The 13,920-nt window shown below is 43.4% G+C and overlaps 1 protein-coding gene across 1 annotated transcript in view; it reads right to left on the bottom strand.

Moving 5' to 3' along the window:
- Positions 1-13,920, bottom strand: part of LOC108802648 (phosphatidylinositol 5-phosphate 4-kinase type-2 beta-like) — a 54,215-nt gene that overhangs the window by 984 nt on the left and 39,311 nt on the right. Inside the window, exon 2 of the mRNA XM_018574504.1 lies at positions 5,224-5,321. Coding sequence (XP_018430006.1) covers positions 5,224-5,321 — 98 coding nt within the window. The remainder of the gene's footprint in view (positions 1-5,223; positions 5,322-13,920) is intronic.

Raw genomic sequence — 13,920 nt, 5'->3', positions numbered from 1 at the left:
TTGAAAAAGTCATAGTGATGAAACATGTCAAGGGTGGTCTTTATTGATGCTAACCTGATGTAAACCAGTGAGCAGGGAGCATTTTCGGACGGTTTTTAAAGTTTTTTATATTATTTTTTAAATAAAAGTTTTGGGATTTAATGCACTATGAACGCCTTCCTCTCTCTGTTTGACATGCATGAATATGGAGATTAGTACCACCAAGAAGAATAGGATGGACCACTAAGGAGAGCACAACATTCTCTATGGAGAAGCAGTTTGCTTTATCTGATTGACAAATACGCTATCTGGCCGTTGACATGGTCAATGATTCTAATTGTTACCACCGGAAAGAATACGATCGAATACTAAGGAGAGCACAACATTTACCGTGGAGAAGCAGGCTCTCATCTGATTGACAGATACACTATCCGGCCAATGGTTCTGGTGAGTGCATTACCTAAGGGGGATCTATACTAACACAAAGAAGGCTATCCCTATTCATGACAGGGGACTACCTTTCTTGGTACATATAATTTTTTAACACGTTTTTTTCTGATACACAGGACTTTAGCAACTTGATACTTTATTTATAATATTTCTTTAAATATTTTTGCAACATTTAATATTGCCAACAATATACAAGTATTGACTCACGTACTTTATGCACAGGCACAATTAGATCACTAAATTTTCATGTATTATATTATATTTTGTTGAAACTGGTTATTTAGCACTTATTGGTCCCTCAATAGGGTCTTTAGCGCTTTACAATAATTTTAGCATCTTGAGAGTCCTTCAGCTTTTAGCACAGCGGCTTTAGACTTACGTATCTCCTTATATCCTAAGCACAGAAGAGTAATTTTCCACTATTTTTACATGTGTTCCTTTTAATTGATATTGTTTTTTATTTATATTGTTTTTGCTGTAATATATGGGGTGGATCTGACCCCACAAGAACATCTCTTCAATATGGCTAAATAGGTAATTATTCTTCTGCTATAAGGTTTGCTTGGCCCTATTTATACATGTGTTGCTTTTAATTTATATTGTTTTACTATGGGGATATCATATATTTGTTGGAGCTAGAGTTTATATATCATGTAATAGGCTTCATTGAATACTCATTGCATTTTCCTCTATGTTGCATATTTCCTCCTCATCATAATTTCTTTTGTTCTAATTAATATGCAATTTATACACTGGAGTTTGGTGATGACATCTAGTGTTGGATATTGGTATCACTGTGAATTATATAAAAGAGTGGAAAACACAAATTGGAGCGCACTCCTGTAGGGCAGACACAACTTCAAGGGTTAACTGTTAAGGACTGGTGTGCAAAGCTCCTCACTACAGGGGGAGGAACCCTTTGTATTACAACCAAAAACAAAACACTTTGCCGAGGAGCGCAACTACATAAAAGGCTAAACAATAGATGTGCACGTATGGCTAAACCACTTGCTTTTCATATTAGAATGCGGACAGCCATCCTATGACTGGCCCTATGAAATGAAATTGATGATAACTTACAGTTAGGATGCGAGCAAACGTGCCCAGGGGGTCTCTTGTAGGATTCCCTTCAGAATCTATTGGTCGGCTCCTTTACACTGACAGGTGTAAGAAGGATGGCTGTCAGACCGGAGTGGGAGAGCGAGGTAAAAGACAACTCCAATGGATTGAGCGCACTCAGTTGGAAGATCTCCTGGCATCTGAGTGGCAATTTCCTGGAGAGGAGCTTAGCTCAATGAATGGTTCACTTCAAAGTTGGGTTAGTAAGTCTCAATAAAGTGTGGAGTGGTGGAACAGCCCACGTACTCGGCTGGCCAGGCCGGGCAGCGGCAGGTGGGAGAGAGTGTGTGTGAGAGAGCGTGAGAGGGGAACCGCGTACAGCACTGAGGCGCCGGGCGTTCAGTGATACAGTCGGGCTGCTGTCTCGGGATATATAGAAGTCTCGCAATAGACGAAAGTCGTGGAGAGCTGCACAGGGGGTTGAAGTTCTCAATTGGCTACGCGTTTCTCAGATGGCTACGCGTTTCGAGGAGGTTCCTCTTTGTCAAGCCACAAGATAATACAGACCGCGGGAAACCGGTCATCTATTTTAAACATGACAGGGGGGAGGAGTGGATGCTCAATTAGCCCTGTGATAGGCTCCTACTCAAACAGGGGGAGGGACTTCTGTCCTGAAATGTCGGTAATTATGTCCTTCAGACTAGTGGGACATATTTAGTCGTTCTGATTGTGAGGCATGTTGTGTTCTTCTGCTCGATCGACAGGATTACGGGGAACATGTCTGTAGGGATTATGTGACATGTCTAAAAAGCTTGATATGTGTCTTGTTCACTATGAGGGCTCACATTGATGTGGATAAAAATTAATATTTTAAAAAGTATTTACTACGGGCGGACGGCAAGAGGTTAATATAGGTATATGGTGACAATACAAAAAACACAAATAAATAAAAAATTCCATAAAATTGGGAATTATAATCTCCATGAGATGGGAGAAGTCCAATTGAGACTCTAAAACAAAGTTGAATTCAACTTATATAAAAGTCATCATATATAAAAATCATTATTAGTGCTTGGGCATATGTCTTCGCTAATATTCCTCAGAGGAAAAACAGCACCTATGTATGCAACCCCTACACACACGCAGGCCACACCACCTGGTGGTAACCCAAAGGTGTACCCACATGTGCCTCCAGGGTGCACGTCCAACAGAAACGCACCTGCAAGCATGTGCCTCTGCAACATATCTTACTCGTGATAAACCCAAACTCTAATGGAACCTGAAGCAAAACAAGGGGGGGGAAGAAAGGGAAGAAGGTAGGGAAGGGAATTTTAATACTTGTATCTGGTGATGATACTGATAATGGATTAACTGGTGGTTGCATCTATAAACGCCGGTCTACAGAATGGTGTGGATTTCAAGTTCTTCGTTTAGCCCCACAGGAGTTAAGGTGTTTAATTTGTAGATCCAGAACGTTTCTCTACTACACAAACGACGGAATCTTTCAGATGGCGGTAGTTGTGTAGAAATATGCTCAATTCCAAACACCGTAAGGTCCTGAATTATTTTCTGATGTTTGGCTGTGAAATGCCTTGGGACGCTATGTTAAAAGTCTCCCTTCTTAATGAGCCGTCTGTGGTCTCCTATTCTGGCCCGCTGTGGGCGTATGGTCCGGCCCACATATATCAGGCCACAGGGACAGGTGAGCCCATATACCATGTGATCGTGGGAGCACGTGATGAACTGATTTATTTGGTACAACTTTTTTAGATGGTCGGTAAAGCTGGTTTGTCCATGTGTTATTAACTGGCAGGTAAGGCATCTAGGCTTCTTGCATTGGAAAATGCCCACCCTGTTGTCAAAGAGAAAATTCTTTGGAGAGATGACAGGTGCCTGGAATGAACGGCTCGGTCCTACTAAGTTTTTCACATTTTTAGTTTTTCTGAAATTGATGGAGGGATTGGGGGGTAAGTTGGGACCCAATCTAGGGTCTTTCTGTAAAATGTGCCAGTGTTTATTGATCACTTTTTGGATATTTTTGAAGCTATTATTAAATGTGGCGATAAATCTAATGCCGTTGGAATCAGTTTGGCCATATTTCTTTCTTTCTATCACTGATGCCGGTTCGAGATACTGGGAGTAGGCATCGGTGATAAGTTCTTCCGGATAGTCCTTCTCTCTGAATTTCTGGAGGAGAAGTTGGCTAGATGTCCTGTAGTCAGTGTTTTGTGTACAATTTCTTCTAAGCCTACAAAATTGGCTTTTCGGGATATTGTTCTTCCACCGGGGGTGATGGCAGCTGTTATAGTGGAGAGAAGAGTTACCCCCGGTGGGTTTTACATGGTTGTTGGTGACAATTTTCTGGCCTATGGAGTAAAGCTCTAAATCTAGGAACGCCAATCTCGTTGTGTTAACTTCCTGTGTAAAGGAGAAGTAATTATGTGTTAGCGTGTTAGCGTGAAATTGGTACAATTTAGAAGGAACTGGGCATCAGTGTATCACTGAACACACGGCGCCCGGCACCTCAGTGTTGTGCGCGGCTCCCCTCTCACACTCACTCACACACTCTCTCCCAGCTGCCGCGGCTCGGCCTGGCCAGCCGAGTACGTGGGCTGTTCCACCACTCCACACTTTGAGACTTACTAACCCAACTTTGAAGTGAACCATTCATTGAGCTAAGCTCCTCTCCAGGAAATTGTGGTTTAGCCATACGTGCACATCTATTGTTTAGCCTTTTAGGTAGTTGCGCTCCTCAGCAGTGTTTTGTTTTTGATATAAAAGAGTAACAGAGATCTTGATGCTTGTTTGTTGACCAACACCTCGGAAGAAGTCGGAAGTGTCAAAACGCGTCAGTGGGCGGGTCCATGTGAGCATCTACATGTGAGAATCACGATCAGTAGGAAAGGGACGCTAGTGGATGCCATCGTTTTTGCGCAAATTGGCTTTTATTTGTAAGTGCATTTTAATCTTTTTAAGTAAACCTTTTTTGATATTTATAAAAAGTGCCGATTGTGGTGATGGTGAACACTATGAGTCAGTGAGTGCGGCTTGATATATGTTTGAGCATGGTGGAGAGAATGGATCACGCAATAATTATTTTACACAAAGGTTTGTATGGATATAAAAGTTGGAAGATATATTTCTGGACAGTTTACTTGCACTTTATTAGAATGAGTAGACTATCTATACAATTGGATGATTCATTATCACACCTGTATAGGAGTTGTTCCACGGACTTTCACATGATTGCATCACTGTATCTTTATATGGTTCAATTTTACATGGCTTATGATTCATGTGATCCTACATTTATTATATGTTTGGGAGGTTATTGCACATGTGTTGTGCACTATGCAGTTTTTTTTTCATTGTTTGAAGTTCTTCGTTTATTTATTTTTACTGTTTTATTTTAGCAGTTTTTTATTTTTTAGTGCAGTGCTGTTTCCAATTTTCAATGTTTCCACTAGGGATGCACTGATACAATTTTTTCAAGGGCGAGTCCAAGTACCAATACTTTTCTTCAAGTACTCGCTGATACTAATTACAGATACCTTTTTTTTAGTGTCATGTGACAGTTTTTTCTAAAACAATACAGACTAATGATTTTGTGGTGGATATATATTATACCCCAATGCAGAATACCACCAGTGATAGAGGACTACAAATCCCAGCAATACATTTTTCAGTTTCCAAGTTATGTCACAGAGTAAAGTGTCAGTATAAGTCCCCACTTACTTGTTGAAAAGGTGGTTATCCAGTTTGATCTTGCTGTAGGCTTTAAAGTCATCTGGCATTAGCATAACAGGAACTGGAACATTACTCAACTCATTGATCTGAAAGCCAGAAGATGAAAGTATTTAGCAACATGTATAGCAGTATTTAACTTATATGAATCAATTATATTATCTATCTTTATGTCAACTAAACTTCTAACGGATGTCTTCACTAGCAGGCTATAAATTTGACTATTTGCTTAATAACTGCTTAAGGTTGATGTTTCACTTATGAGCAGATGCAGTTCGGACTTAAGAACTCCAGGCAAAACATATTAACCTTTGCAGAGGGGCTACCCCACACTGCAAGGGTTAACTGGCTGTTCTTAGGCCAGTCCTTCCAGCACTAAATGCTCCGATGGAGGTGGAGGAGGTCAAGAGGACGATCGCCTCCGTCGCCGGGACCTGACGGGTTTTCTTATCTATACTACAAGACCTACTCGCACCTGCTTGCCCCATACTTGAGACTTTATAATCAATTCTTAGGGGGTCGCCCTATCCCGGCCTCCTTTCTGCAATCTTATCTAATAGTGATCCCCAAACCGGACAAAGACGACACCATCTGTGCTAATTATAGGCCCATAGCGCTACTGAACTCAGACTACAAAATTTTTACTAAGATATTGGCGAACAGACTCTCTGTCTTTCTGCCCGGATTGGTCCACAGAGACCAGGTTGGCTTTGTATTGGGTAGACAGGCGGGGGACAACACTAGAAGACTTGTTGACATCATAGACATCGCGAACCGCAAAGGGATGGGAATGGTCTTACTTAGTCTAGATGCTGAGAAGGCCTTTGACAGGCTCGGCTGGCCTTTCCTGCGATCCCGCCTGGCCCGTATTGGGGTGGTGGGGGCGTTTGCTAAGTCCATTGCCTCTCTATACTCTACGCCATCGGCGTCCATAAAATTGAAGGGGGCCATGTCTCCTGTCTTCCAGATCCGCAATGGATCCCGACAGGGGTGTCCGCTTTCTCCGTTACTGTTTGTGCTCTGTATAGAGGCCTTGGCTGCTAGGATTCGATCCTCACCGGACATTGCGGGAGTGGCCCTGGGCTCTCAGGAATTTAAGGTAGCGCTCTTTGCGGACGACGTGATCCTCACGCTTACTGACCCTGAGAACTCGCTGCAAAACTTGCACCGCGAGCTTAAGCTCTTTTCGTGTTTCTCTGGCTACAAACTGAATCTAAGTAAGACGGAGGCTATGCCAGTAAATCTCTCCCCCACTGACTTGTCCCTGCTCCAATCCTTGTATCCTTACAGATGGACGACTGCAGCATTGAAATACCTCGGAATATACCTGACCCCCAAAATACGTATGCTTTACAACACTAATTATAAACCGCTGTTTGTTACTCTACGATCTTTCCTGCATAGATGGCACCCTTATAATCTTTCACTCACTGGGAGAATAATGGCTATTAAAATGACCCTGCTTCCCAAAATACTCTACTATTTTAACACCTTACCGATTGACGTTCCGACAGCAGATCCTAAATCTTTGCAACGACAGATCATGCACTTTGTCTGGGGGGTGGACGCCACAGAGTCTCTCAAAAGATATTGTGTGCCTCTAAACATCAAGGTGGCCTGGCGTTGCCCAATATCCTCCATTATTTTGCGGCGGCCCAATTGAGAGCGGTCCCCCTTTGGAGCGCCATGACTCCCCCAGCGGTGTGGGGAGTGATCGAGTCTCTGTGGCTTGCACCTACCCACCTTAACTCCCTCCTGTGGGCGCTGCAGGAGCCCCTTTCGCCTTCTTCTTTGCTAACGTCCATGTGCTGTACCAGAAAGATATGGCATAGATACAGATTTACTTCTAACCTGACTACTCCACAGTCCTCTATGACTTCGTTTTTATACAATCCAGCCCTCCCAGCTAGTCTGGAAAGGCGGTGGACGTTGCCATGGGTGGAACACCACCTCTTTCGGTACAGGGATATTATTGACCCGAGATCGGGGGTTCTGCAGCCCTTCCCCTATTTACGGGAGAAATACCAACTTCCTTCCACCACCCTTTTTGCTTATCTCCAGATTAAGCATTTTGCCCAGTCCATCACTAAAACCCCGGCGTTCCCAAAATGCACCCTGTTTGAATCCCTATGTGCTGGGCCGCCTTCCTCCAGGGGCTTGATTTCCGCAATTTACGCTATGTTAGGGGATGAGAAACCGGGTGAGTTCACGAGACACCCGTACATGCGAAGCTGGGAGGAGTTGCTGGGGCTGCCTATAACGCAGGAACAGTGGGAGAGCATTTGGAGAGCGGCTTCGACGTCCTCCATCTGTTCTACTTACAAGGAGAGCCAATACAAAGTGCTATACCAGTCGTATCACACTCCTGAATTCCTTCATCGTATTTTTCCCAACGTCTCCTCCCTCTGCTGATGCTGTAAAGTCTCGACCTGGTTCTCTATTCCATATATTTTGGCAGTGTGGCCGGATCAAGCCGTTCTGGAGGAATGTACAGGCTGTATTGGAGAACCTTCTCCATCGTAAACTCTCGTTAGACCTGCTACACTTCCTATTGGGCCTCCCCTTGACAGGGTTACATAGGTACGATAAAAAACTGGCATCCCATGTCTTGACAGCGGCTAGATGTCTCATAGCCCTCCATTGGAAGCGTAGTACTCCACCTTCAGACCTGGATCTTTACACTAGAATTAAGGATGTTCAAAAACGTGAATACTTAACTGCTAGGATGAACAACACCTGGAAGCTACATAACAAGGTGTGGGAAGCCTGGGATGAACTGGAAATCTCTAGCCAGATGTTTGGAGCCGTGAGACGGAGCCGGTATCTACCCCCTTTTTTTTTAATCTACCCTTCTCTCTAACCTTTATCTTCTGTTATCTCTCTTCTCTCTGTCTCATATGTTTGTTCTCCCAGGGCTCTTTCCTGGGGACTTTGAGTTGTTTTCAATTCTAAATAATAAGGCCTGGCTGCTGATCGGAGCCCGAGAGCGCCCATTTCAGTATTGTAATTTTACATTACAAACTACTGACCCGCGATAATGCTGCACGGAGATAGTATATGTGACACATGGATATACCTAATTGCTTTTTCTGTTTACATTAACAACAGCCCTAGAGTGTCAATGTTTATACGCCCTATAGAGGTTGCATGTACTTCGCCTGGCTCATGGTTTGTGGCCACAGTGGGTTTGATGTAAGTTGCTGGGTACTGCACAAGGTAAAAAGCTGGCTACGGTCTGTGTGCTACCTTACCTTATATGTTTTATATTTCCTGTTATGTGTTACTTTTGTATTCCTTGTGTGCAACAACTGTAAAGAAAACTTAATAATAAAAATTGTCAATTTGAAAAAAAAAAAGTGTTTAAAGACTGGACTGTCAGCCGAAAATCTGGGTCTGAACGTGCGAATTGTGGCCGTCAGCGACTAGTCAATGTTAGGGCAGAACAGAGAGTGGCAAGACTGGTACAAGACAACAGAAGGGCAACAGTGCAGTGTCGGATTCCTCGCATCACCTTTCAACATCTCGTGGAGTCACGAGGCGGCCCAATGAAGTCATCTCGTGGAGTCATCTCGTGGCCCAACGAAGTACTGATGGGGTGGTCATAATAATCTGGCCACTCAGTGTATACTAAGCCTTTAATATGACATGACAAGAAATATTTAATTATCGCTTTCCTGTTTTGGTGACTGTACGTATACTCTTTCTTCTTCCATCATCATTACTAGTTACTTTACAAGGCAAACATTTCCCACATCCAAAAAATCCTTTACCATTAAAAAAATGTATGTTTTTAGTACCCACTGGGGGGTCAATCACATTTTTAACTAACTTATCCCTCAAATTCAGAGCCTTTTTGTATATAAATGTAGGTTTCTCCAGTGAAATGGGACCTAAATGAGGGTCTTTTATTAGGATGCTCCACTGCTTCTTAAACACTTGTTCTATCTCCTTATATTGTCTGTTGTAATCTAAAACAACTGCAACAACTGAAAGTGGTGGCGCCCCTTTATTGTGACGAGGGCTTGTCAGTGGATTTTGCAAGTTTGGAGGGCCAAGATTCCTGACAGAATGGAGTGTCCAGCTTGGGCTTTGGGGGACAAAAGAACCTTTTTAAATGAGAGAGTAGAGAAAATTTCTACTGGGGACATGGACCTCCTCTTCTAAAGTAAGAAGGTGCTTCAGCCCCCCATTGACTTCCTTGATGTAATTATCGAAGTATTCACCAAAAAGGAGTTCCACAGCAAAAGGTATGTGCTTTAGGCGCATTATGCATGAAGCTTAGCAGACCAGCATTAAAGCCATAGGAGCAGTCTGCGGACAGACAGAAGACTTCTCCTGGAGATTTGTATATGCCAAGCCATCGATGCAATAGCACAGTACAAAAGAAAAAAAATCTCTAGCCATTTATGAGCAGCCAGGTCCATCAAGTTAGACCAAGCTAGACATAACTGTTTGACCATACAGATAAAGTCTAGCCCACTGCCATGGCAGGGCCTGCAAATGAGGAAAAAGGCTTCGAAGAGCAATTCTAACCTTTCGTCCCTAAAAGCAGGGATATCCTCTACAGCAGCGGTGGGGAAATTAGAAATCTCATGATGCAGTGCCGAAACTAGGGTGGGGGGCATGTGCCTTGGTGCCGTATCAGTGGGGGTGCATCCAGCAGGACCAGTGGAGGATCCTGGGGGAGGGTAAATTACTTAAAAACAAGCTGTCGCCAACCGTGTCAATCGCACTTACAGCTCTCCCCTGTATAGTAGCTGAAGTAGGGGAAGAAGCTGCAGGTGGCAGAGATGGAGAAAAGCTAGTGGTTCGGTTGGGTTTCTACAGCCCATTCAGTGTTTGGGCTCCTCGGTGGCCACCTGCAGCTTGCTCCGCCCATTACAGCTGCTATAGGCTGGGAGGGAGACTGCAGAGCTACCATTGGCTGGCTGAGAGCAGGAGGGCGGGTCCTGAACTCAGGAGACACGGAGGCTGCTGGAACTCAGGTGAACGTGAGGAAACATCGCTGCCTTCCCCCCACCACCACCACCACCAGGAGAGGAAGAGGGCATGAGGACAGAGCAGCTTAATCAGACAACAATTTCCAAAATCAAGTCCAAGTCGCCCTATGCAAGACAGCCTCTGACTGTTCCTGAATTTAAAATCTTTCTCATTCTAACACTGAATATGGGACGCGCCAAAAAAAATTAGCTTAATGCGTATTGGTCTACACACCCAACCCATCACATGCCCCTGTATTCTACAATGATGCCCAGGACAAGATATAAAAAGATAATGAGACTCCTTTATTTCAGCGACAATTCAATTTGCCCTCCGAGACGTGACCCCACATTTGATAGGCTCCAAAGATTAAGCCACTCATAAATTTTTTTTCTGCCAGATTTTTAGATATTCATACTCCAAAGCAAAATATCTGCATCGATTAATACCTCATTAATTTCACCAGGTTATTATAAAACAGTATATCCCCAGCAAATGTTCCAAGTATGGGGCGAAACTGTATTAGCTTGGTGAAAGAGAAACAGGATACACATACGACTTCCTTGTGTATGAAGGGAAGGATAGCCATTTGGAGTCCCCTGGATGCCTATCGTACATGGGAAGCAGTGGAAGAAATGTGTGTGACCTACTGTCACCCCTATTTCACCAGGGATAAACCTCTATGTGGACAATTTTTACAGCAGCGTGCCCCTGTTCAAACACCCCTTCCACCAACAAACCCCAGCCTGTGGTACAGTGCGATCAAATGGGATTGGCTTTCCCCAAAATCTAGTCCACATGAAGCTGAAAAGGGGGGGGGGGGGGAGTCAGCAAGTCTGAGGAATGACAAACTTTTGGCCCTCAAATGGAAAGACAAACGGGATGTTTGTATGTTTTCATCCATCCACCCTGACACCTTCATGGGAAACCAAGGAAGATCTGACCTGTCCCAAAAACCTCCTGAGTGTCCACAAATACAAACAAACTCTATATGGGTGGCGTAGATTTCAACTATGCAGCCCTACTTGGCAACTAGAAGATCCATTCACTGGTACAAAAAAGTTTCCATTTACCTTTTTCAATTGGCTATGATATATAATATGTAATTTACATGTCTGCAGGAAGAGCTGGCTCTTACCTCCAATATCAAGAAGCAATTGTTACATCCCTGATTTACCAGGAAGGCCCTGCTGCTGAAAGTCTTCCGTCTGATGCAGTCAGCAGGCTGCACGATAGACACTTTCCCAATAAGATTCCTTCCACCCAAGACGACTGGACACCCCAAATAAAATGTTTTGTGTGTAGCAAAAAAGGAATAAGGCGGGACACGCATTACTATTGTTCATACTATCCCTCAAAACCTGGGCTCTGCATCATACATCCCTGATTTACCAGGAAGGCCCTGCTGCTGAAAGTCTTCCGTCTGATGCAGTCAGCAGGCTGCACGATAGACACTTTCCCAATAAGATTCTTCCACCCAAGACGACTGGACACCCCAAATAAAATGTTTTGTGTGTAGCAAAAAAGGAATAAGGCGGGACACGCATTACTATTGTTCATACTATCCCTCAAAACCTGGGCTCTGCATCAAAGATTGCTTCCGCCTCTACCATACCTCACTACAATATTAGTGTAGGTATGGGGAAGATGTTTATGTGCTTGACTAGATGCTATTCACCTGTGCCCGATTTCCTGTGTACTGACTTCCACATTTCTGCCTGCTGCCCTGACTAATAGTTTGACCTCAGCCTGTTTACTGACCACGTCTCTGCCTGCCGCCTGGACCGACCCATTGCCCACATACTGACCACATCTTTGCCTGCTGCCTGAACTAACCTCGGCCTGCATACTGACTACATCTCTGTCTGCCACCTGAACTGACCTAGGGCTGTTTGCCGACAATATTTCTTCCTGCTGCCTGTAGTGACCCATCTGCATGTCCAACTGACAATGTTCCAGCCAAAATACCAGTCCCAGTCATCCTCTGAAGACAGTGGCTCTGGAAACACAGGTAGCGATTTGTTTACCTTTTGTCCAGCTTCCTGTACGTCCTGGCCACGGAACACAGCATTGTTTTTAATTCCTGGGATTAGCCAAGTACCACAAGGCCTGCTTGGCTTGGGGGAATGGGGTCATTCCATTCCCCCAAAGTGTTCCATATCCAATACCATGGAGCACTTTGAAAGCCTCATGGTGCTCCATTGTATTTACACTCCCCTCTCCTTGGCTAGGCTGCGGAAAAGTTTCACAGGTGTGGTATCCCCATAATCGGAAGGAGTAGCAGAATGTGTTTTGGGGTGTATTTCTGGGTATGCCCATACTGAGTATAAGAAATTTATTTTTTTCAAAAACCTGTGGCAAAAAATGAAATCTTCAAAACACTCACCATGCCACTTATTAAATACCTTGGAGTGTTTGCTTTCCAAAACGAGGTCATTGTGTGGGTGTTTATATTGTCCTGGTACTACAGCGCCTCCAAAAATGTAACGGGTAGACAGGGAATCAGATGATTATTTCATGCCCTTTGAAAGCCTCAAGGTGCTCCTTGGATCTTTATGCGGCTAGGCTGTGAAAAAGTCTCACATGTGTGGTATTTTCATACTCGGAAGGAGTAGCAGAATGTGTTTTAGGATATAAATCTAGCTATGCCTGTGCTATGTATAGGAAATATCTGACTGACAACTTTGTGTTTAAAAAAAAAAAATGTTCTTAATTTTCTGATAACTTGTGCCAAAAATTGACATCTTTAAAACACACACCATGCATCTTATCAAATACCTTTGGGTATCTGCTTTCCAAAATGGGGTCATTTTGTGGGTGTATCTACTGTCCTGGTATTTTAGGGCCTCAAGAAATATGATAGGAAGTCAGGGCACTGGGGTTGATACATTTCAAATATATTTATCATAGTTTTGGAGACTGTATAACTGTAACACACATTCTAATTTACACGTATTTGGATTTTTCTTACCAAAGAAATGTAGCAGAATACATTTTGGCCTAAATGTATGAAGATTATTTATTTGCAATGTTTCATTAACATAATATAAGGAACATTTTCGGTATCGTCCCCTTAATATAGTAAAAAATAAAAATCCCAGTGGTGATTAAATAGCACCAAAAGAAAGCTCTAACTGTCCCCCCAAAAAATAGTATAAAATTAATTTCCATACAGTGTTGCATGACTGAATGTCAGTCAGACTACTGCAGCGCTGAATACTGACAAATGGCTGGCCAGGAAGGGGGTGTGAACACCTAGTTAAGGTACCGGGAGAGCATAAGGTGCTTATCAGGTGGGGAAACATTTTTTTTACAATACAATTTTGCACAGTATACAAGTGGGGGTTACAGAATAGGCTACCAAAGAACGTTCAAACAAAATAATAAGGGCTGAAATGTGACATGAGATCCCTAATGTTACTCAGGTGCTGAAAGGGTCATAGGATTGAAGCAGCAAGTCTCACATCATATAAAGAAAGCCTTCCGGGCTTATTAGGCCTAAAGCTTAGTGGAAACAACAGTTTCCAGAGTCTTGCTTTCTTAGGACTTGGGCTTCAAACTGCCAAAGTGTTTTGTATATTATATGTACTGCAGACTGTAGGCACATTGAGGTATAGACCGGGCCAGATTTATAATAAAGCAGAGTGTGCAAGGGGTGCCTTTTGTACTAGGCAGGTCTGAAAGGTAAATATATAAATGACGAGAGCT

This window comes from Nanorana parkeri, unplaced genomic scaffold, assembly GCF_000935625.1.
Source record: "Nanorana parkeri isolate BGI_ZX_2015 unplaced genomic scaffold, ASM93562v1 scaffold3007, whole genome shotgun sequence".
Lineage (NCBI taxonomy): Eukaryota > Metazoa > Chordata > Amphibia > Anura > Dicroglossidae > Nanorana > Nanorana parkeri.
The sequence above is the reverse complement of the archived record's forward strand: the minus strand, read 5'-3'. Positions and strand labels throughout refer to the sequence as shown.